The 26,133-nt window shown below is 31.0% G+C and overlaps 1 protein-coding gene across 1 annotated transcript in view; it reads left to right on the top strand.

Annotated features, from left to right (window-relative positions):
- The window catches only part of LOC123668133 (calcium/calmodulin-dependent 3',5'-cyclic nucleotide phosphodiesterase 1), a 36,180-nt gene that overhangs the window by 4,797 nt on the left and 5,250 nt on the right, over window positions 1-26,133 (top strand). Inside the window, exons 3-7 of the mRNA XM_045601926.1 lie at window positions 4,792-4,905; window positions 14,845-14,955; window positions 18,385-18,634; window positions 22,294-22,410; window positions 24,704-24,844. Coding sequence (XP_045457882.1) covers window positions 4,792-4,905; window positions 14,845-14,955; window positions 18,385-18,634; window positions 22,294-22,410; window positions 24,704-24,844 — 733 coding nt within the window. The remainder of the gene's footprint in view (window positions 1-4,791; window positions 4,906-14,844; window positions 14,956-18,384; window positions 18,635-22,293; window positions 22,411-24,703; window positions 24,845-26,133) is intronic.

The raw sequence follows: 26,133 nt of genomic DNA, 5'->3' as shown, positions 1-26,133 counted from the left end.
CGCGTAAATTATATTTCAAATGTTCACTAAAAGTGGAATATTTGAATGCATAACAAACACGTATGGCACAACAAACCATAATGGTTTAGAAATGTAACCAACATAGTGACAATATGTATATGGAAGAAAACGCAATAAGGCGCTGACTCAATCTCCCGAATCTCTGCCAATTATCAGCAATACAGGGCAACACATTAGAAGTTTTATTTTAAAATCATTATTGATATTTGAAAAATAATAAGTGGTGTGCAATTTGTGATCTTTTAAAAGGCTGAATCCTAATCAATAGCATGTTTAACAAGATATATGATATATATTAATACGCTAAAGTTTAAGATGTTTAACTCCCTTTTTTTTTAAAAGCCTCACAATTACTCCATATAAATTATTTATCATTTTATAGACAATTGCTTGCTTTACCGGTGAGAACAGCTAAAAAATTGTTATTGCTTTTTTTGTAAATTAATTAATTATAAAATCTTAATATATATAAATCTCGTGTCACAATGTTTGTCCTCAATGGACTCCTAAACCACTTAACCGATTATAATAAAATTCGCACACCATGTGCAGTTCGATCCAACTTAAAAGATAGGCTATATTTTATTTTGATATATTATGTTATTATTATATTTCAGAAAAAAATAAGGTGATACGAAGTTCGCCAGGTCAGCTAGTTATATATATATATGACGGCTTTAATTTTGAAACAATGTCAATATTAGTAACGGTCAGTAATTTTTTTGTTCAATTTCAAAACAACTCATGTATAAATACTTTTTTGTAACTTTGTTAAGTGATAATTATTATACTTATTTAATGCGAATCATTCGCACGGGCATAGCTAGTGTACCATATAATTATAGACTGACATTCAAATTTGTTCGTCTAACATAATGTATATTGACGGTGAAAAATATATGATCAGGGGCAGTCTTTTTTTTACAGCGTATTACTTAAGCACGACAGTATACGCAACGGTAAATGCTATATACGTTATGGGCTCGTGCCTCACTCGTGCTCACCTTTTTCGTCCTATATTAGCACATTTCGATTATCAATAGATAACTATATTTATATTTTAAAATTATTAAAATTATGTAGGTAATAAAAAAAATGGTTACTGGTGATCGTGCGCGAGTTATCTTTTAATTTATATTTTGAAAGCGTGTGTATACGACAACAAGCCTACGGGCTAATTTAGTTTAAGCTGTCACAGGCACTGATTTAGGATACTGTGAAGATTTGGGATATCTTTGTAAGACATCTGACTTTAAGTCAAACGAAACTCCGGGTAATTTCATATTAATTGTTTAAAAGGAGTATGTTTAGTTATGTTTTATTATCAAGTGTTTAATATTGGATTTAAGATTAACTTAGTTCCAAGATTTCAGTGACTAAATATAATACAATTATATTCGCATTTAATGAAAGAAAGTGTTTATGATAAGTACAACACTTGCGTACAGTAAAATTAAAAATAAACTGTATAAATATTTTCATATAGGTTCTATTTAATTTTTGAGTATTCAAGTGTGATGGTGATAAAAGTTTCATTAACATCAATAATCTCGAGTCCCAGAGGAAACGGATATTTATATTTTGTATTTATTGACACATTTGTTTATGGTTTAGGCGAAAAGTTACTGGGTAGACTAAGCTGCAACCCATCTTTTATATACCACTCTCACACGCCTTACCTATACTTTCTTTCCGTTCTATGTTGTTTGCTCAAAGGTTCTCTGAAAGAGCTTTCTTTAGCAATAAATTCGCATTTTGTAAAGGTTTTTTTTTATTAGTTTTATCGTTTTTTTTATTATTTTAGTGTAAAATATAGGAGAAGAACACATTGACATATAATTAGAAAAGAATGTACATAGAAATAATTGTACCTAAGTGAAAAACTATAATAAAAATATATGTCTTGTACGATATAATCATTTCCACATCACAGGTGTTTATGAACGTTACAGATCAAACGTTTGCGCTAGGAATCGCTTCACGGACCAGTTGAGCCGCTGCCTCCGCATTGTACAATATTTTATTTTTTTATTTTCTATAACACTATCTATATACGACCTATTTTGTTGTGATTGAATGGAGGATATATTGTCTTTTGGATGTCATGTGAGCAATATTTTCAATTAAAAATATTACATAATAACGTTCTCTTATTAACATTATTTCCGAGTTTTTAAATAAATAATAAGAAAAAAACACTTACATGATAAACTCTATATTAATAATAATTATTGCTAACAATAGAAGGTATTCGTAAAACTATTTTATTTTCGAAAAAATACGAAATTTGATTTTGTTTTTTTTTTTATTATGTATAAAATTAATTATACAAGTTTTAATAAAATTTTTAAAGTATTGTGTTTTGTCCTGAATTTTGTTAAAACTTAATTATATTAGTTGATACTACACACGTTGATAAACATATTTACTTAAAAATAAATAAACATATATGTCGTTTCCTTTTCTATAAAACATTAAATATTAACACTTCAATTGTACTATTATAAAATATTTTATATAAATATTATTTATTTTTCTATAGTAAAGTAAATTTAATGTAATGGAAAAGTAGAATAAAAAGAATTTTTATCTGTTAAATGTATTGTCAATGCGATTGAAAGAGATTTAGCTATAACAGTCAAGATTTTACGAACCTTTTGCGAATTATTATTATTAAATTATTTACGCTATTTTGGTAACAATATAAGCCATTAAACCAAATAAATAATATAAACAAATGAAATGATAGAGTTTGTATGCAATAAATGTTTTGAAAAAGTTACTACAAAATATAGGTTGTATAAACTGTACGTAGAACCCGATCGACTATCGTTTATACTTGTGTATTTCTCGGGAAACAGATATCTTACCTACAAACATCAAAGTCACCCTTGGGACTACTTTTTCCAACTTTACTACGGACTTCTAAAAGGGTCTGAAAGTTGACCAGCTCCCGAACGAAAAGTAAAATATTAACAATTATTGTTCCGAAGAAAATTAAAGATATTGTTTTAAGAATTGGGCTGTTAGTAAAATAGCATCTTGTTATCTCAGAGATCAAAATTTATTATTTTATCTGTACAGCCTTCTACCTAGTTACGTGTGTAGTTACGTGTAGTTTTTATTTATTACCTAAATAACAATTTTTGCACTTAAAATCTCGTATAATCTTACATAAAGAATAATTTATGTTACAGAGTTTGTAATCACTTAACAATCACGTTGCATACATTTTAATGTATCCTCATTGTACAGTAAGAAGGGATTATAAAACAAACAATTGAGTCAACAAACAATATGTAAAGATTGAGATTTTAACGCTAAATAGCGTATACCAGGCAACCATATTACAAAGGATATTAAAATTACACTACTTATACTTTACTGCTTGACGCAAGAGTTTGTTTTCTTAACTATATTAAGGATCAAAGCTTACCATTCAAACTTGAAAAATTATTTTCGGGTTTATAATCTTATTTTAAAACAAGTTGTAATGTTGAAGCGCTGGCTAACTAAAGTTGATCCGTTTTTAACGACCCTTTTAACATTTATTAAGTAATTTTAACCATTAATTTTTCCTCTTAAAACTTAGAAGAGGAACAGTAGGGATAAGCGTCGAAATAAGATTAAAATTAAAGTTTCGACTTCAAATTCATCAAAGCGATGAAGTGATAATTTTTCTACCTGTAATAATTTGAACGCGGTAATTAGAAGCGGAGCCGTCTTGAATTGCTTGGTAAATGGCTCGAAAGCACATACATAAGTGGTAGTTCACACGCACGATAATAAAAGGAATTTTCTTTTTATTTCAGTATTTTTTTTAAATTTTATTTACCACGCACCAATGAAAAATATTTTAGTAGAAAAATAAACTGAATTGAGTTTAAGTTCTACACACTTTATGATATCATTTAAAGACGCCTACTGTTTCAATAGTCTTAAACTTATAGAGCACTTTATTTACCACTAATATTTCATTTATCTTAAATAATTTGTCGTAACTTATTGTAACTATCATGGGGTTGTTAGAATCAACATATTAAGTCTTCATCTAATATAACAACATACATATACATTTATAATTTTATAATAATATACATTTTGAGAGTTTTATTATAATTGCGACAATGCAAGCTACTTTGCTACATTGTAACAGACTACAACTCCTATTGTATATTTTACTGCAAGCTTACGAATTATAAATTGCTTACAAAGATATACGGCAAGTTAATAAATTGTATATTACTTACAAACATACATAATGCTTTTCATTACAAAACTGTATTTAAAGGAATGAAAATAATTTTTTCATAATTTATATATACAGCATAATAATTTAACTTTAAAAAAAGTGACTAAGGCTTGTTATTTGATAGTTAAATACATTAATCTCTAAAGTAGGTTAAAATTTAATCACTACATCTGTGGTAGTAATTATATTTACATAAAAGTATCCTTCAGACGCCACGCTCTGAATTATGAAGTGAATCAGCTACAGAAAATGATTGCCTCATACTTAACTAGAATTAATCCTCGAGGTAAAGCTTTAAAAACACAAAACACAAACACCCAGACTACGATAAACATTATAGAGCCTACACAAACGTTTGCCATGAGCGAAGATCGAACTCTCAACCACAAGCACAAAAGACATCTTTGTGATTACTGCACTTGTAAAGCTCAATTAATTAATGTATTAAAACAATGTAAGAAAATCCACGAGTAATATATAGTATATGATAATATGAAATGTCTTTCTCTTGTTCACAGATTACGCTACCTCCTTAGACAATTAAACAGAGGTGAAATACCCGCTGAAACATTACAAAAGAACCTCCAATACGCCGCAAAAGTTCTCGAAGCTGTCTACATAGATGAAACCAAGTATGTATTAAACATTATTGTATTTATTATGTAAAGAAAAGTAATTTATCAAAAAAAAACTACGCTCTACAAAGTTTTGAAGTTGATCGATGGGACTTCATAGATTTTAGACAAATTTAATAATAATAAACAGTTAATATTACTTGAGCTAACATTACTTGTCATAAAGCCAAGAAAAAAATAGGATTTTTTTTTATTCTAATCAAATCTTTACAGATTAACTAAGGTATTATATGTATTATTTAATAGTATGTTATCAAACTGTACCAGTATTATTAATTATACAAACAAAAATTTTTAGCATCACATATTACATTATCAATTATTATTTATTACCATTCTTGTCGTGGGACCACAAAACTATTAAATAATATGAAAGACAAAATTTTATTGATTTAAAAAAATATTAAATTATCTATTCAAAATACGTTAAAGCGGTTTCAAACGAAATTCAAATTAATTAAAATGTTTTGCAATTCAATTATATTCTAATGAAAAGATTTAGATAAATAGAAATTAGAGAAAATTTTCAGTTAGGTAATCTTCAATACAAAATTGAAGCTAAAAGGTAAAGGTAAAATTAACTTTGGAGCTAATTTAGTAGTATGTTATAATTTAAAAAAGATTATTTAATTGTTAAAAAAATAATATTGAAATTTTTTGTGTGATTTTAAATTTTAAGTAAGCGCTATTTCTGTGTATCAAATCAATTTATGTTGATTGTGATAATACATGTATATTTCATTGTTTCGTTTATAATTAACAAAGTATGGTTTTTGAAATATTGTTATTCATTTTATTTAGTGAAATTTTTATTTATGTTAAGATTGATAAATGCTTTGTGAAGCGTTGGATTGAAATGCAACATATACGTTTTGTGAATCAATGAAAATGCCTTAACATTTTCATAATTGACCATAAAATAATTTATTATGTTGTAAGAATCATATTTGTAATACCTTACACTCTTAATACTTGTATTTTATACAACTATTAAACAGAAATCCTTGTTCAAATATTATATTACTAACTTGAAATAAACTAGAAGATATACAGGTCCTTTGACAATTTAGAGACGGGCATTTTATTTAATTACAACAAATATAAAAAAAATAACTTAATACCAAAGAACTTATAAAATATAAGCGTATATGTTGCAATAATGTATTAAACGAATGAATATTTCATCATTGCTGTGTTTCAGGCTACCAGACAGTGGGGATGATATTTAAGAATTAGCATAAAATATACGACGATTGTCAACCTATTCATTTCCAAGCTATATGTAAAGCTAATAAACGCTAATAAATAAGCTGCTTATTACTTCATATTCCTTATCTTTTGTATCGATGGCGGAGTATTTTGAATAATAAAATTCGGAAGTAAATAATATATATATAAAATAATTTATTTTGAAAGATCGAGTGTCTTTGATACTTGACATACGAGCTGAGCATTGCGTCAGAGTTAATATAATTTCATATCCCGTCTGTATATTTGCGCTTCAGCCTGTAATATTCCACTGCTGGGTATAAGCCTCTTTCCCCTGGTAGGAGGAGGATCATGAGGAGGAGAAGTGCTCTCCGGGGCACGGTAGGGAGACCCACAAAGGACTAACAACCTGACTGGAAATAAATATTTGTATAAACCCAAATATCCAGTCTGAGCGGAAATCAAAACAGCGACCGTCGGTGGGTAGGTGCCGCCGACACGGCACACGTGCCATTACACCATAACGGTCGTCAACCATCTTACCTCAATAAAATATGTTAATTAAAATACTAAACAAAGTTATAGACATGCGTCGTAATTGCAACTTGATTATGAATGTGCAAAAACGTGCTTTGATACGGAAGTATCATCTCACATACATCGTCTTTTCTACTTTAAATAACATTATAATATTAGTCCCTTTAATCTGAAAGATATAGTGGGTATGATAGTCGTTACTGTTCAATGAAATAAAGCTCTTAAGATTGAATTAAAATCTAAATATTTAATTAAAACTGTATTAAGAAAGTGAACAGTCTTTGAAATCATACGAGACAATACAAAGAATAATCATAAAAATATATATAGAAATATTAGAAGCATAAAGGTAACATAACATAACATAACAATACACTTTATTGTACACCAAAACAGAAATAATACATATTATGGGCTTAAACAGAGTATCATCAGGTACAAAGGGCGGCTTTATCGCTGAAAAGCGATCTCTTCCAGGCAACCTAGGGGCAGAGGAGATGGTATCGTGTCATGTAGGTGTACAAATTGAGACATAAACGTTTGAACATATTTACATACATACATACACACATACATACATACATACATACATAAACACATACATAAATACATACATACGTACATACATATATACATAAATACATAAACATATACATACACAAACACGTACATACAAACATACATAAATAAATAAAAATAAAAAAGCCTTTTATTTCTTCCAGAAAATAATAGTTTACAAGTTAAATTGGTTTGTTAGTATCGTTTTTTTTGTTTTTTTTTTTTTTTTTTTTGTTTTTTTTTTTTTTTTTTTTTTTTTTTTTTTTTTAATTTAGCTATCTAATATTTTTTTTTTTTTTTTTTTTTTTTTTTTTTTTTTTTTTTTTTTTTTTTTTTTTTTTTTTTTTTTTTTTTTTTATAATGGTTAGTAATTACAGCTTAATATAAGAAATATTTAGATACATTATTATAATAGATGTTTTATGTAACTGTTTATTTGTTTAGTAAAATTATTCTGCAAGAACCCCTCTGCAGGTAAAGGCCTCCTCCAAATTTAACCAGTTTTCTCTGGATTGTGCTGTTTGTGTCCAGTTTGGACCGGCTATGCGTTTGATTTCGTCCTCCCATCTGGTGTAAGGTTTCCCTTTCTTCCTTTTGCCCACTGGCCCCTTCCATTCTGTCACCTTTTTTGTCCACCTTTGATCTTGCAGGCGTGCTATGTGTCCGGCCCACTTCCATTTTAATGCAAGAGCTTGTGCTAAACCATCTGTTGCTTTTGTGATATTGCGTATTTTTGTATGCCTTATTTTATTTATTCTTTTTATGTTTAGCATACTCCGCTCCATTCCTCGTTGGCATGTTATAATTTTATTCTTAACATTCTTGTTAAACTTCCATGTCTGACAAGCATAGGTCAGGCATGGTAGAAGGCATGAATTCATAACCTTTGTCTTCAGTTTGATTGGCATGTTGCTCTTAAATATTTCTTTTAGGCTCCAGTACTTATTCCATGTTAGCTGGGCTCTGCGCTCAATCTCTTGATAGTGATTTAGTCTGTCGAAGCTTATTTGTTTACCTAGGTAGATGTATTTATCAGTGTATTGGAGCAGCTCGTTGTCGACGTATATTTGTACCTGGGTGTTATTGGTCATTACCATAGTTTTTGAGAGGTTCATCTCTAGCCCGGCGAGCTTGCTAGCTTTGTTTAGTGATTCTACCATGTACTGCAGTTCTCTACCATTCTCTGATATCAGTACCAAGTCGTCGGCAAAACGTAGGTGGTTCAAATACTTATTTTTTACTTTTATTCCGCATTCGTTCCAGTCCAGCTTGCTTATTATCGACTCTAACGTGGCTATAAATAATATAGGTGAAAGCGGGTCCCCTTGTCTTACGCCTCTCTTTATAGGGAACCAGGGACCTGCGGTTTCTAGTTTAACTCTACTTTTGCTGTTCCTGTATATGCTTTTGATTACTCGTAAGTATTCGTTTTCCACATTCTGTGTTGTTAAAGTTTCCCAGATATAGTTGTGTGAAACTGAATCGAATGCTTTTTTGTAATCGACATATGCCAAGTACAGTGATCTATTACTCTCTTGATATTTCTCAATGAGAAGTTCGAGTGTGTGAATATGGTCGATGGTAGAGAATCCTTTTCTGAATCCTGCCTGTTCAACAGGTTGTCTTGTTTCTAATGTAGAGCTAATTTTTTTGGTCAATATTGAAGAAAAAAGCTTATATGTACTCGGTAGCAGACTTATAGGTCTGTAGTTCCCAATATCTTTAGGGTCGCCTTTTTTGTATACCAGAATTATGTTAGATTCAGACCATTGGGTGGGTGTCTCTCCACATTCGAGGATAGCGTTGAATAAATTTGTAAAGGGTGTAGCTAGTATTGGAGCAGATATCTTTAGAGTCTCGTTTGTTAAGTTGTCCGAGCCCGGGCTTTTGTCTAATTTCAGTTTGTTGAATGCCTCGATGACGTCATTTTCTTCAATTTGGGGTATTTTTAGTATGTTAACATTGCTGCTGTTATTTTGGTTTTCGTGGTCTGTGTCCCCTGGCTCTTTTCTGTTGTAAAGGTCCCTGTAAAAATCTGTCGCTATACTTATAATGTCGCCGCGGTTATTTTTAGTTAAATCACTTCGTTTTAGCTCTTCGATCCAAGTTTTATTTGGTTTCAGCTCTTTGTATGCCTTTTTTGTGCTACCAGTTTGTCTTAGGTGTTTTTCAATAGTTTTATATCTGTAGTTGTCGTAGTCTTTTTTTATGTATTTGTTGACAAGCTTGTAAAGCGCCGAGATTTCATTTCTAGTTGCTCTGGTTTTATTCGAACTTTTTTGCAGGTATTGTCTTCTTTTAAAAAGTTTTAATGTACGCTCTGAAATTATTTTGTGGCCTTTCTTTGGGTTTTGTGCTACTCTGGCGTTTTGCAAGCTTAAGGTGATGATTCTGATTAAGTTATCGTAGTACTTCTGAACTGGGATAATAGTCTCAGCGAACATTTTATCTTTCGATATGTAGGAGTTTAGATATTCTTTGAACTTGGTGATATCTTCTTCGCTTGTTAGTGTATTATGTTGACAGTTAGTAAACTTTGTTCTGCTTTTTTTGAAATGTGTGTCATATGATATTGTAGCTCTTATTGGCCTATGATCAGAAGGGTAGTTTATGTTTAGTACTTCTATGTTTTTAAACAGACGAGGTCGATTTGAGAGAACAAAGTCGATTTCATTTTTGTTGGCTCCATCCGGTGATCGCCAGGTCCATTTATTTTTTGCTTTTTTTTTGAAGAAAGTGTTCAAAATAGATAGTTTGTTTTCCCTGGCATATTCGATTAGTCTTTGTCCTCTCTCATTTCTGATTCCATATCCGTGTGCTTTCATAATCAAATGCTCCTCGTTTTTTGGTATCCCAATTTTAGCATTTAGGTCCCCCATCAGTATGAAGTCTTTGTGTGCTAGTTCTATTGCCCTACTTACTGTCGCATAAAAGCTATCGATTTCGTCATCACTTGCTTGTGCAGTAGGGGCGTATACTTGGATGATGGATAAGCTGGTATACTCGAATTTCAGGTTCAATATAGCTACTCTTTCAGAAAGACCGAGGTATCCTTCTATATTGTTTTTAAGATGGTATTTTACTAAAAAACCTACGCCATGTCTTCCAGGTGTGTGTCCTGTATAGCAGAAAATAAAGTTTTCATGCTCTTCAATTTTGTTTCCTAGGCACCTTGTTTCAGCTAATCCTAATATGTCATATTTAATTTCTTTGAGAGCTTCGTTTAGCTCTAACAAACGTTCATATGATGAAAGTGTTTTAACGTTATACGTCAGAATGTATAGCGTTTTTTGTAAGGTTTTTTCATTTTTCGGAGGGTTGTTTGGAGGGTTATGGTCGTGATCTTCCACGGTGACCAGCCGGCTTGGAAGATGAGTTTGGTGTTCTGATGATGTTTGTTGTATGTTGACGTTGCGAGAGGGGGGCGGCGATTGCTATATATTAACGATATTATTTTGCTGCAGATCTGATGAGTTGTTTGTGTTTCTGTTAATTAGGTAATTCAGCATGCCCGGTTTTGAAGTACCTTCTGATAGGCTTGAAGTTCTTCTTATTAGTGTTTGTGATTTATTTTTCTTGTAAGTCTGTGTAATTGTTTCGGCTCCTTTTATGGTTTGGTTGTCAGGTGAAGTTGAAAGCATTCTTTTGTTATTTACAGCTGTTTTGTTTCTTTTACTTATGACTAGCTTGTCGTATTTTATTTTTACAAGGTTTCCCTTTTCCCTTTCGATTCTTGCCTGTTCTTGTAGCTCTTTCCTCTTCTCTAGTATATTTTGTGGGAAATCTTCCGTCATGTAGTAGCTGGTATTTTTTAGTGCCTTTCTATTTTTAAACAAGTTAATTTTTGTGCCGAGTGTACAACAAGTCACAATTATTGGTCGAGGTCTTTCCCCTTTCTTCCCTATTCTCTTAACTTCTTGAATATCCCTGCGGTCCAGTTCTTGAGAGAGGTGTTCTTTAATGAAGTTCACTATAAGGCTCTCTAGGTTAGAATATGATGTTTCTGTTTCTTTTATTCCGAAAAAGACGATGTTGTTTTTTCTTGTCTGTTTTTCTAGAAAATATAATCGTTTTTCTTGGTTTTCACATTTTTCCCTTAGGTGCTCGTATTTTTCATTGAACAGTTTAAACTTGTCTTCCAGTATACAGTTTATATTTTGTGTAACTTTTTCTGTCACTTTCTCTCCACTTTTTTCTATTGCGATTTTTTGTTCATCTAAGTCTCTTCGAATTTTTCGAAGCTCTTGCATAATTTCCTCCATTTCTTATACTTTCTAGATTATTTTGTAAAATGTGTAACAATGTTGAGGTGATTGTTCTGTTACTACTAACGCCCTCTTGTATTATTGTTCCGAACTGCTAAGATAGCTAGCTCTGGCAGATCGATCGTAGATCGAAGATGGTTCGGACTTGTATTAGTAATACGGGTAACTTTCGACAGATGTCACCAGTGTCTTTGTGCAGTTCTTGCTCACTTGTTATAAATAAAAAGTAGGGTAAACTATTTATTCAAACAACTTATCACACAATTTTATTATTCAAAAGACAAATTGGCGGGATTATGAAAGCACAATTTACTTCAGTTTTAGTTGTTCTTTCACTTCAAATGTCTAGTGTCGAGGATAAATGTCTATAAAATACGTAATACGACCAATTCACAGTTACGATGTTTTCACTGATTACGTAGTTTTCACTCGATGGTAGATGTTTTCCACAATGTATGGTGTAAAGCACTTGTTTATTTCTTCACTTGTACCTTTCCCCACTAAGTCAATGCACTTGTTTTTGTTTGAGATCACTAATAGTACGGAGTCGAAGTAAACGTTGGCACTGTAGCGCCCTCTCTCCACACATACATACATACATATATATATAATTTTATTCACGTTGAATATCAAGAAAATGCTTCCTGACAGCCTTTTTAAAAATAAAAGGTACATAACTAAATATTTATAAGCTTATTATTATTTATTTTCTCCGAGAACATTTTAATATTTTTAGATAAAATTACAAATGTGCCTACACGTATAACACTTCACCCTCTGACATGCCGTGTTTTTATGCCGTTTACTTTTATTCAATTTCATTAATCTTAACAGAAAATGTGTTGTAAGTTTTTGTAACTTAAAGGAAATTCTACTTCAAAGCGACAATACTTACTTTATATGATTATCTAGTTCGGTAAAAGTTTTAGTATTAATTTGGTAGTTTAGTCAATGTAATTACGTGAAAGGGACATTGTGTAGATTAAAAAGTTGTAGATTTTTTTTTATATATTAATTTAAAAAGGGCATATCAACTACAAACACAAATTAATACATTTGAACCACAGCATTATACTTAAATTGAAGCTACACAACTGACAACAAATAAATAAATATACTCAAACTCATAAACGTGAAATATAAAAGTATAGATAGCTACCTAAATGAAAATATTGGAAACTGCAATGCACGATTGAACAGCGTTTAATCCGAAGATTCTTCGAATTTTAATATTTACGTGAACGATCAGATTTCTAAAATCAATACGTATTGTTGGAGTACCGTTACGGATTCAGCGAGCTCGAAGCAAAAGAGATAATAATATTTAATTATGACGAAATTCGAAAACGTTGACAATATAATCATCTTTTATCGTTTTATTATAAATAAATTGAAACAGATTTTGAAAGGTACTTTTTATTATTAAAATGTATACTGTTACTGAATTTTATGAAAATTATACATGTACATAGATAGATTAAATGATACATTAATAGAAAATAAAAGTAATGTTATTTTGTTTTTAATCCCTACTAATATTATAAATGTGTCTGTAAGTTTGTTTGTTACGTTTTCACGCGAAAACTAGTTAACCTATCATCATGAAACTTTGTACACATATTCTTGGAGGTATTAGAAGTAACATAGGTTATTTTTATTTAAAAAAAAACCAATGGGAGTGAAGCAGCGGGTAAAATCTAGTATATATTCAGTAGTAATATTACGCTTCAGCCTGTAATATCCCACTGCTCGGCATAGGACTCTTTTGTAGCCGGATATATTCCCTACTATGACTAACGATCGCTATCAGGTGGAAATGATAACAACCGGAACCGACGATTTAACGTGCTTACCGAGGCACGCTGATGAAACACACTAGGACTGCACAAACACCCAGACTACGGCAAACATCTGTATGGCTAATACAAATGTTTGTAATGTGCGAAGATCGAATCCGCAGCCGCCAGCGCAACAGTCATAAACCAGTGCTGTCTAATATTCTGAAAAATACGTTTATCAAGATAATAGTAAATTTATACTTAAATGTGCTTTGAATAATGATAAATATCCTAGAATATTTAATAATATCAACCGCGAAATAATTTTTACTAATCGTCTAAAAGTTGAGCAATACAATTGTATCAGATACTTTTCTTAATCAACAACAACTTGGATATAGTTAGATTGATTTTTTCAACTATTTAAATCCCGTCTAATAAATACAATTCCGTTAAATAATGAAAATTTATAGAAATATAATGTAAGCATAAAACCACTTTGCTCATTATCACGAAAATTTTATTATACTCGGTTATTCAGTTTCCCAATCAGAAGTCTACTTACCTCATGTTACAAAATATGCAAAGCGAATTCATATGCAAATGAATTCCCTCAGCTTCCATATAATATATCCGCGAATAAAGTTCGCAGATGCTACGAAAGCCGCAGAAAATTCGTATAACGTAATTTCATACCAATTTACTTTTAACTAGCAAAACACTCGCCAAAGAAACAAACTAACTTTAGAAAAGCAATCACAACAATTAGTTGAAAATGATTAAATTTCCCCAACTTAATATTACAAATTATATTATTGAAGTTATATTTAAAATTTAGTAAAATGTTGTTTACGACTAACATTCCGCCCCGGCTTCACACGGCTATTTTACAATTTTTATTAGTTTAATATATAAATAAGTTTTTTTTTATTTCGCTTTTAAATTTTTTTTTTTATTTTTCTTTTCTTTTTTTTTCACGTTTGTAAATTTAATTTTAAACGGATGGATGGTCGTAATTTGCCTTTATGATTATACCTATTTCGTTCTTGTTTTTTATAATTTTTCTGTGCTGTGTACCATCCCTAATAAATAAATACATAAAGTTTTATACTATCATTTTCAATTTTGAAATATTCTGAAGTAGCAATTTAATATAGACGAAGTTGCCATGATTGCTAAAAATTTTGAAATTATATACAAAAGCATCTTTGCCATTTATCCCACCTGTTTCACTCTTCAAAGTTACTACTTTATTACAGAGAGTTCTCATATAAGGTTTCAACTGGAGTTTTAAGCTGAACTTAAGATACATTACTTTATAATAGCGTGTTCTTAGAATATCATAAAATTAATCTTTGTTTTTAATCACTATATCAAAGACCTTCGATAATACCTTTGGTAATGCTCCGCCATGTTATATAAGTGTAAGGATTCACATCTTTTTCTTTAGTTTTCTTCTCATCTTTTGATTTCATTTGTCCATGGCGAATAGGGTATAGCTAAGGTATAGGTCAAGTGATCCAGTAATGACCTATCCGATGGTTATGAACAGCGGGCGCTTGCCCCGCCAGTGATGATTTGTAATACAGGGATAGGAGAGGTCCAGAGCAGCCGCGTATGCAGCCAGCGCCACTTCACATGAGGCGCCTACGCACACCATGCTGGGCGCGGTGTTCTGTAGAACAGTCGAACGAAGCAAAGTTAATACCGTTACACCACCGCCGGCAATGGCCAAGTAGTCGCGCCTCCCTTCTGTCCACTCTGTGCGATTAGGTCTTTCTGTTCTGTTGATGCTTCAGTAAAGAAATCTTTCAGTTTCCTGTCCATCTGTTAGTTTAGTATACCTTCTATTGTCACCATTTTGGATGATTTTATTCTAAGCTATCCAAATTGGTGATTACCACCCACCCACTTTTGTTCTTAATTAACCCCTTCGAAGAATAAGGGAAGATCAAACATGAATGTGTTGATTTCGGTTTTGCTTCACTTGTTCTTATGTAGAATTGTGGATTTACCTTACGTTAGCTTAGTCTGGAAGTAGTACCCTGTACCGTCCAGGACCCTGTGACAAATATTTTCATTTCGAATACTACTTCACAATCAAATTATTTTACCATAAAAGCATGACGAATGATGTTTTCTCACGTGCTTATATTTTTTTAGTTGGATATTTTATGATTTATTACACATGTGTACATGAGTGAAACTTATCTAATTATGCCTTCTTTAGTTCTATTTAATTTAAAAACTGCTTTTTAATTTAAAAAATACTGCTTATAAAAATATCGTATATATCATTATATTTTGTAATCAGAAACTGTGTGTTTATTATTATTGTGTTTATAATTTAAATGCAAATCTACTCCCAATGGAAAACTTTTTCTTCTGTTTATCGCGAATGATCAAAATTTGTCCTTACTTGTTATGAAACGTTATTTTATTTTTGATTTAAATATTTTTGTGATTATATAAAGTAACGTGTATGTATCAGCATCAGACGAGACCAAGAGCTAATTTCAGTTGAACCCCAAATCCTCTAAATCCCTAAGTGTGAACAATGACGTGGTGTTTTATTTTAGACCGGCTGTGGCGCGTCAGCAATCGGCGCCGACCCTGGTGTTTAGGTGTGTCGATGTTACCACGTTCTTTTGACAATATTACCACTTGAATTTTCTTTCTTCATCGGCATTTATTTTTAAAAGCACCTTAAGTGCACCCATTATATATATATTTTCCTTACCTTTTTCAAAAAATATTGATTCAGCTTTATTTCACTCAATCTATTTTTATCATCACTATTTCCTTTTTATTAATTAGTTTTTTCGAAATTTCTAAAAATATTATTTTTATCGATAGAAATTAGGTACAATTATTTAATTATATTATAAATTTATAATTACATTCAAGTGGTAATATATGCCCTTGTAATTACTTCCATATTCCCTAAGACCGCTTTATGTGGTTATGTGTATCGACGTTGCTTTCCATTGCAATCACAATTATTAAAATTGTCATTATATTCGATGTTTGAAAGGCTCATATTTAGCTTAACACTTTCACGCGAACAAGTCAATATTGTAGCTCTATGCGATATTGCACATCATTTTTTCATATAAATTCGAGCGGCGTCTAATGACGTTGTGCAAATAGCTGATGATATTAGTATTTAAATATATTGCGCTGACGTTTCTAGACGTCGTCAATCGTCAAGTCGTAATCAGCATCCGATCCAAATTCTCCATCGTCAACAAAAGGGTCTGTGGGGTGATTCCTCGTGATAACGAAAATTCTAAGATTTTCAAAGAAGATTCCTTTTTTAGCTCATTTTACATATATTTTACGTCAATATTCTACGCGAACACAATCGGCGCACGCACTACCCCCGCGAGGCGCACAAGTCGAGTGAAGTAATAAAACTTCTTAGGCGAAACGACGTATAGTGACGTTGTGCGCTAAAAAAGTAGGTACTGTATCAGGACTGAATGCCATCAAAGAAGGCAAAATTAAATCGGTGCGGCGTAGCACTACAATTTTTAGAATTCGATATGTTGTGGCACAGCAACCAAACTTTTAAACATTAGTATGGCCAGGCACCGAACCATTACGTTGTGCTCAATAAATCGGGGTTTTGCTGAACGTTATAGTACGTTGTGCCATATCATATCTACCAATATATGACGTACATATACGTTGTTCGCATGAAAGTGTTAATTTAGATTTCTGCTTTCAAAATATGCTTTAGACGACACAAGTCAACGACAACGGTGTTTGATCACGTAATCACTAAATAATTTGCTATTGTAAAACTGTCCGCTTTTGTCCAATAAAGCAGATAGTAGTATGAAAATTCAATAAAACATTCGTGTTCGAAATATGTTTAACACTTCGCTAGCTTTGAATGTTGACATAATAATCCAAGTACATGTTCGCTTGTAGCGATGCTTTCAGTATTTGAATGCAAACAGAATTTCATGTCAAATATCAAGTGAAATCAGTGTATGATTTCCTAGATAAAATCTATATTATGCATTTATAAAAATTGTACATAAAACAAATAAAAAGCAACGAAATCGTATCATTAGACTGCATACGCGTTCATTTGATTTTATTTTACAAAATATTATACTTTTTCTACCTTGTATCAACGCGTTTTCAAACGTATCAATTTATTATTTTCAATTCACCTCACTAGGTACCATGGAACATCACATACACATCACAATACAATGGAAAGCAATGTAACAGAAAGATTGTAAGCACGTTGCATGGTTATAGATCTTTGAGAACTTAAGCATGTTGTTTTTCTCAAGCTTTTCTCGTCGACTCTTATTTCGTTTTGATCCTAATTGATATAAAATACGGAAGAATCACTAAAGAGGTTCTTATCGCCGTCACATTTTTGCAATTTTGCATTTTAAAAAATTACACTTTTTTGTTAAATATCTCTCGATCATCGATATATCTTTATTACAGTGACTAATATGTTGATACGAGTACATTCGGTAAGATGTACTGTAATTATTATTTCTATTTTAAAAAATTTCATTTACCAGTATTCTTTTCAGGTCCTTAGAAATTATAATAATCGTATCAATATCCGATATTAGACCATAGTTATAGTTAATTGAGATAGATATAGATGTAAATAGAATCTTAAGTTATATTAGATTAGTTTAATATTTATAAATATATAATTGACTTATCAAAAAACTTATAAAAACCATAACGGGCTTTGTACTTGTTTCATAATTGGTTTCAAAAATAACTAATGCAAATTTATATGAAAGTTTTCGCTGTAGCTATCTAAGCTCGGGAATGTTCGAGACTTTCAATAAAGAAATGAATAATTTATTTAAAAGCGAGGCGTCGACACTCAAAACATTTCGTAGTCAATTATTTAGTCTGAACAAAAGAATTAATTTAAAAACTAAAGTTATCATTGTAAATTCACATTAAAAATTTAATTATATGTCACATTTGTCAACACTAGGCTTCGCTGCTTTTCCGTGGGGTAATTAAAAACGTGAAGATACGTCTGGATGCTAACAAAGTTATGGTATTAGCTTGAACGGTCTGCTTGAGTCAAAGGTATTTTATGGGTTTCTTCTAATCCAATGAATTATGTGCAGGAGACTAGCAGATGAAGATGATGAGTTATCAGAAGTACAACCAGACGCAGTACCTCCAGAAGTTCGGGAATGGCTCGCTTCGACGTTTACGAGACAACTGGCAACAGCGAAGCGGAAGTCCGATGAAAAACCGAAGTTCAGATCAGTGGCGCATGCAATTCGAGCCGGAATATTTGTGGACAGGATCTACAGAAGGGTGACGAACACAGCGCTTATGCAATTCCCTCAAGACGTTGTCAGAGTACTCAAAGTAAGTGTAAATTTGTGTAAACCATTAATTTTGTTTTCTTTTTTCTGTACATAAAAATGTACAAGTTTTATTAAAGTAACTTTGTAAGGCTTTAGTCGTTTTGAATATTTTTTAATTTAAAACATTATTGTTATTTTACTTTTAAATATTTTTTTAAGTTTGGAAGCAACAATTTAATTAAAACCGTCGAAGAATTTTGTGTAGGAAAAATTTTTTAATAGTTATTCAATATCGATACTAGGGGGTCATAAGTTATCAGACATTCGATAGTTTGGCACAAATTCAAATTCTTATTCTGTACAATAATTACATAAAGGACCGCTATGGGAAATTCGGCACCTTTCATTCATGTTTAACTATTAATAATAATTATGCGGGGTACACTTACAATGTTGAAAGCAATTAACACAGAATCAATAAAATGAAAAGTAACTAATTCTTTGACCCTGTAAAATTTTTGCTGCAAGAATAGATCCGGTGCCATATTTTTAGATTCAGCGCCCCTCGTCATTTTGAATTCGTCGCCCCATAAATTAAGGGAAAAAGGAAAATGCAACGCATTTATTAGAGATGTTAGAGATTTGTTAGTAAAAAATCGATTATTTTCGGTAAAAATAGGTTAATTTTTCACCTTCCTAGTACGTATGCTTAGCTTACGCCGCCTCTCGCAGATTGCCGCCCCAGGCCATAGCCCTTTCGGCCCCAGGGTAAATACGCCTATGCAGAACTTATATTCGTATTTATAAATTTCTACAGTATTTTTATGCTCTTGTACTAAATTCAATCTCACGTATTTCTTTTGTCTAATACGAATATTTTAATGGGTTTTATTACTATGTCAGAAAAAATATGAAAATGTTAGTTAAACTTGAAACAAATAAATAAATAAATATGTATATATAGTGTGTGTATTGTATAGATATTTATATATTTATTTATTATTTATAACTTAAAAAACTTAAAAGGGTTTCGTTTGAATCTTAAAATTGGGTTTTCAATCCAAAAATTGTTAATTTATACATAAGTTTATTCTCCGAATTGCTATACCAAGGTAATATGGTTTATTTTTGATCAGTTCATTTTGTAGTGAAAACCTGAGTTTCTTGTGAGAGAGATTGTATTATTCTTTATAATTTCATTACTTTTCGCGTAGGTATTACATGATTGTACAACAGTGATAAATCTTCGTGAAGCCATCAAATATTTACTAGACATTAAAGCCAACAACTCAATTTAGGTTGTTACAAACTAACAAGATTCACTTCTTTCCGCCCTCACATTATTCTTCATTGTGAGCCCTTGTACTTGAGAAATAAATATTAAATAGCACAAATGTCAACAAATTGGAAGAAAAACTAATATTTTATGTTTTCATTTCAATTGCTCTATATTTATTTGAACTGAACAAAACATTTATGCCAATCATTCATTTTTAGAAATAACACTGATATAAAATGTATAGAGCTGTAATTACAGATGTATCTCTAATTGACTTGCTTCATTATTATGTTCATTTTTCTGTTATTAAGTTGTGTGTTGGGTACTTTCCCAGTTAGGCTGATCCAAACTTTGACCAAGATATCCTGCTCTAAAATCAAATATTCCGACACTTTCTTGTTTTATAGCACAATACTATAGTGTAAATAGCGCACGTGAGATAATCAATGAGGTTTTCATCATCAAGGAAAGTTTCCACTTCATACTACGTAAAAAAATCTTTAAGTTATTTTAGATATTTGTTTTCTCGATAGTCGATCCCTTTGAACCTTTTGACTTTTACTTTCGTGTTAATTTGACGTAAGCTAAGGTAATAAATAAAGATTCAATTCTCACTTAGGACACCTTTATTTTGACCGTTATCATCTTCCGTTTACGTTGAGTTTAAATACAGAATCTCTAAATATATAACTTATGTGTTCCTATTGCCACATATACTTAATTTTTTAACCGACTTCCAAAAAAGGAGGAGGTTCTCAATTCGACTGTATTTTTTTTTTTATGTATGGTTACATCAGAACTTTTGACCGGGTAGACCGATTTCGACAAATTTTGTTTTAATCGAAATGTGGTGTGTGCCAATTGGTCCCATTTAAATTTATTTGAGATCTAACAACTACTTTTCGAGTTATATCTAATAATGCGTTTTTACTTGACGCTTTTTTCGTCGACCTACGTTTTATTATACCGCATAACTTTTTACTGGATGTACCGATTTTGATAATTATTATTTTTTTTTTTTTTTTGGAAAGGGGATATCCCTAGTTTTGTACCATGGTAAGGAAACCAGGATCTGATGATGGAATCCCAGAGAAATCGAGGGAAACTCTCGAAAACCCGCAATAACTTTTTACTGGGTGTACCGATTTTGATAATTTTTAATTTAATCAAAAGCTGATGTTTATCATGTGGTTACATGTAAATTTTATCGAGATCTGATAACAACTTTTTGAGTAATCTTTGATAACGCGTAGTTACTTGATTATTTTTTCGTCGATCTACGTTGTATTACTCTTCGATGTAATTGAAGTCGGTTTTTTTTTTTCGTTTGTGAGCAAACACAATTATTACCATTTATTTTTAATACGAAGTAATCCTACAACTAATTTAAATTAAACAAATGGTTAGTACAAAACTGTTACGTAGAATCGCCTCTGGGAGTTAAAGCAATTACACCAGCTAAGCGTTTTACTTTACAATCGTCCATTTAAGACCCATAACAATAGAACAAGAAACTACTATGATTATAACGCAGTTAGCAAAAACGGTGTATTTGTTTAAAGTTGTTTTAGTTCGAATGTTACTTTAGGAATAAATTTTCGCAATATAAGCTGTAATGGCGTTGGTACGTTTAGAATTGTACCAATGAATTCAATGTAATTTGGTATGTATATTGTATCAGAATTTCGACTGCCCGTTCTTTGAAAATGTGAAATACTAGAGCATAAACTGATTTATGATGTACTGAAATATTTAGTTAACATTTCTCTTCTTGGTAAAGCGTTCAAATTTCTGCTTCATAAAACAAATATCAAAAGTATCTTTATCAAAAGCATTTTGATTAGTGATTTTACAATTATAATTATTCATTACTTCAGTCTATCGTAGTCCACTGCTGGACATAAGCCTCCACAACTTTGCGCCAAAAATGGCGTGAACTTATGTGTGTTGCTGCATAGTCACCACGCTGGGCAAGCTGGTTGATGACAACAGGCCTGGCTTTGTCGCACCCGAGACGCTGCTGCCCGTCTTCGGTCTGTGTATTTCAAAGCCAGCAGTTGGATGGTTATAACGACATCGGTCAGTTTTTAAGTTCCAATGTGATAGTGGAATTACTGTGTTATCCCTTAGTCGCCTCATACGACACCCACGGGAAGAGAGGGGAAGGCTGTATTCTTTATTGCCGTAGCCACACAGATAAATAATATATGTATAATAATATAATTATTAATATTGTTCAATTATCTCAGAATTTCTTTTGAGACTTGAAGATTTTCTTGCAAAGTTTTCTTTACCCTAACCTATAGTCAATAAAAAATCAATTTATTATAAATATTCAAATAAACATATACATACATACATACATACATACATACAATTTATATACAAATAATTTATATAGATATTTTAGTCTAGAATCGTAATACTTTGTTTTGTTTCAGACGTTGGACGAATGGTCATTTGACGTGTTCGCGCTACACGATGCAGCCGCTGGTCAGCCAGTCAAATACTTAGGTTACGAACTTTTAAACAGATATGGAATGATACACAAGTTCAAGGTCAGTTGAAAAAAAGAACAATGTCTATCAACAATTTTCCTGTTAGCTTATTTTATAGTATTGTAAATAAACTATATCTATTGTCACTAATATTTATTTAAATTTGTAGCTGTTACTTTTTTTCTGTAAATTTGTCTAAGTATTTTAACGCAAAAGTGGTAACGTAGCAAAAAAAGTAGCAACTTTTGCCATGAGAGAGGTAGGTTTGGTGGCTACCTTTTTCATTCAATACTGCTCAAGACATTGTATAGAGACCAATAGACAAATTTATTACGAAGGAGATTTCATATATTTAAACTCGAGTCTATTTACTGATTTAAACTAAGTAATATTCGCGAACAAACGTACCCATTATTATTTCGGTTAGGTATTGTGCTGACGATAAGTAAAACGTTATTCCAGAAAATGCTTCGTACATTATTAATCAACAGTGTAAAGCTGATAGTGTAGGCCGCTAAGCTTTGCTGTTTATATATTAACGGATTTCGCCTCGCGTATTCGCTTGTGTTGAATTTTGGATTTTTCAAATTTGCTTTGTGACTTCAATCTCATGATGTCCACATATGTCGTATAAATTGCCCTAAAATACTAAAATAATTCAAAAGTAACTTTTTATAATAATTTGATGAAATTTGCAATATACATGTGTAGAGACAAGAAATTAATATAAAGTGCACATCAAATCTTTTTTTTATAACTAAATCATATAATTCATAATTATGTTAATCATGAATACATGTGTGCTCAGTAGCGCTGTATATCATTCAAAACATGATTAAATTTACAATATTACAATCTAGGTGCAGTCTCTATATTAAGTTTTCCTTTTTCTGTTTGGGTTATCTAGAATAAATGACTAATAAACCATGAGTCCGCCCATTGTACTTCATAAACTGTAATTTTTTTTCAACTTTTTAATATATTTGTGGTGTACAATAAAGTATAAAATAAATAAATATATTTGTAATGAATTACGGTTTTTAAAGCGTAACTGTTGCGTTATTACCGATTTTTCTCAACAAGATTTATAATCCGAATGTGTTTGCTTCATAGTAACTATAATTAATTTATTAAAGAGTAGTATAATTATACTTTATAAAATTTAAATTTTAAGTGCAGGTTTCAAACCTGCTTAAATAAAGAAAACTTTTGATTTTGATTTCATTTATATGGGCAAAAAATCTTGACGGTCTCAATTTTTGTTTCGAATTCAATCACTTATAGGTCCTTATATTTATTATATTATCAATAATTTATTTAAACGAACAAACAAATCCTTTATCATTATTGTAGTTATAGATCCACTATTGAACAATAGAATGTATTTTGGAACTATCTTATTAGATTATAGCCTTCAGGTAAATAGCGTCAGCAGTGTTGTACATTGAGACTAATCAGTTACAGCGAAACAATCGTATTAATTAATTTCGGTTGAATTATCTCAGTTAATCGATTGAATTCGAATTAATTTGATGATTGTTAGGTAAACATTTGGATTATTACCTACTTAAATTATTTATATAAGCGTATTATTTTTAAAAGAAGCAATCTGCCAGCTCAACTGATCATTTGTTAGTTTTATTAATATAAACAAATGCTTCAGCCTGTAATATCCCACTGCTGGGCATAGACCTCTTTCCTCGTGTAGGAAGATGATCAAAACTTAATCCACCACGCTGCTCCAATGCGAGTTGGCGGGTATATTCCGTACAATGAGTAACGATTGCTATCAGGTGTACATGATAAAAACCGGAACCGACGTTTTGTTAATTTTTCTAATGAATTTAGAATCACTAATTTGCAAGTGTATTATGTTCGGTATCTATAATTCTATATTCTTTAGATTAGATAGACTTTTAGACTTTATAACAAGATGGAGCGACTTTCCAACTTGTTGTTTGACTATTCAAACTTAATGTTAGACTTCTGGAAATAAAATGTTACGATTTTTTTATTTTTATGCTATAAGAACAAAAACTTTCAAAATTATATTTCCTTTTTATTGGTATTCCATGATATTTCTAAATGTCTAATAGTTATATTTTTAATAATAGTTATACTTACCGCTAGTTTAAAACTTTTTACACCATAAAATGTCTAATTTTTGTAAAAATTCTAACAGCAAATAATACAGAATGATATTGTATTCATTGTATCATTCTATTATAATACTATTGATTTACATCTAATATAGATATTATAAATAAACTACTACAACAACAGTATTTAAAATATCCGCTCATAATCAAATTCATACAACTTGATAGTAACACTAAATTACGTAAACACACAGGTGCCGCCCACAATCTTGGAGAACTTCTTGAGTCGAATAGAAGAAGGATATTGCAGGTTTCATAACCCGTACCACAATAATCTCCACGCAGCTGACGTGGCGCAGACCGTTCACTACATGCTGTGTCAAACTGGACTAATGGTAAGCGGAAATTTTCATTTACAAATATTTATCACGAATTTTGTGAGCTTACTATTTTGATTTGTTTTATTTTCAGTAAAATATATGCACGTTGTTTCCTCTTACCGGTTAAAATTAGCTTAAAAATTAAAATATAATACGAAATTTTAACAAAACAAACTTAATAATATTCAAAACCTACATATAAACGTGCTTATAAACGACCACAGTTTTTTTTTTTTTACTTTTATATATTCTACCTCGTAATACAAACTATTTCAATTATCATCCTTAAAAAATGATTAACCTTCTCTCGTTCATATATAAAAATTAGGCTTCTCTCGAACAAGTATTGAAATCGATTCAAACTGTACGCAAATCAATAATTTACATCTTGTACACAACTAATATTTCATGTAAATCGTACAAGCTAGAATATGTACATCTAAATGACGAATGAAAGGGAATATGTAAATGTTATCTATCCGTTTGCCTGGCAGACGAGTGTAAGCCGCGGACCGTCTTCTGATTTATCTTAAGAATTAATTTCTCTGAAATTGAGGTATGAGATATTATTGTTATATTCTGTCTAAACTTACACGTACTTTTATATGGGATTAATTGGGAACTTACATGAACTCCGCAACAAGTTGAAGGTAAATGTGTTGGATCCAAAATGTGTAGTTTCAAAGTCCAAGGAGTTTGCATATCTTTGTGACCTTACAATAAGCTTACCGAAAAAAAAGGAACTGTCTTATTAAAGACTGAATATTGAACACATGTTCTAATTTACTACGATTTAATTGGTCAAGGAGAGAGGCTAAGTTAAGGGACAGCAATGAGTCGTTGTTTTCTTAACTTGAATTATTATTTGTGTCAACCATCATAAATAAAATATTCATGTACCTAATCTTTTTAAAGACATAATTATTATCATTTATTTATCTAAATACTCAACATTTATATCCGGTAGGAAACACAGAAAGTGTTAGTAGTATGGTTAAAACATAATTCCATTTTAATCATATACCGAACATTTTAAATGTAATTTTCTCCTTCAATTATACTTTACTATACTGTACTCCAAGAGCAACTCTCTTTTATATAAATGAGGTTCAATTACATTACTGTTACAAAACAACTAATGCAAATTTATTTATTTATTACGATAATATTAAAAGCACTCATCTCAGCAAGCATCCTCAAGTCTTCGAACCGTTCATTCGTTCCAAAGAAAAAATTAAAAGCACGTAAACGATATTTTTATTAAAATTTTGTATTTTCTTCCATTGAAATAAAAATCATTAATT

Source organism: Melitaea cinxia, chromosome 3 (assembly GCF_905220565.1).
Source record: "Melitaea cinxia chromosome 3, ilMelCinx1.1, whole genome shotgun sequence".
Classification (NCBI taxonomy): Eukaryota; Metazoa; Arthropoda; class Insecta; order Lepidoptera; family Nymphalidae; genus Melitaea; species Melitaea cinxia.
Note: the sequence above shows the minus strand (reverse complement) of the source record. Positions and strands in the feature narration are given on the sequence as shown.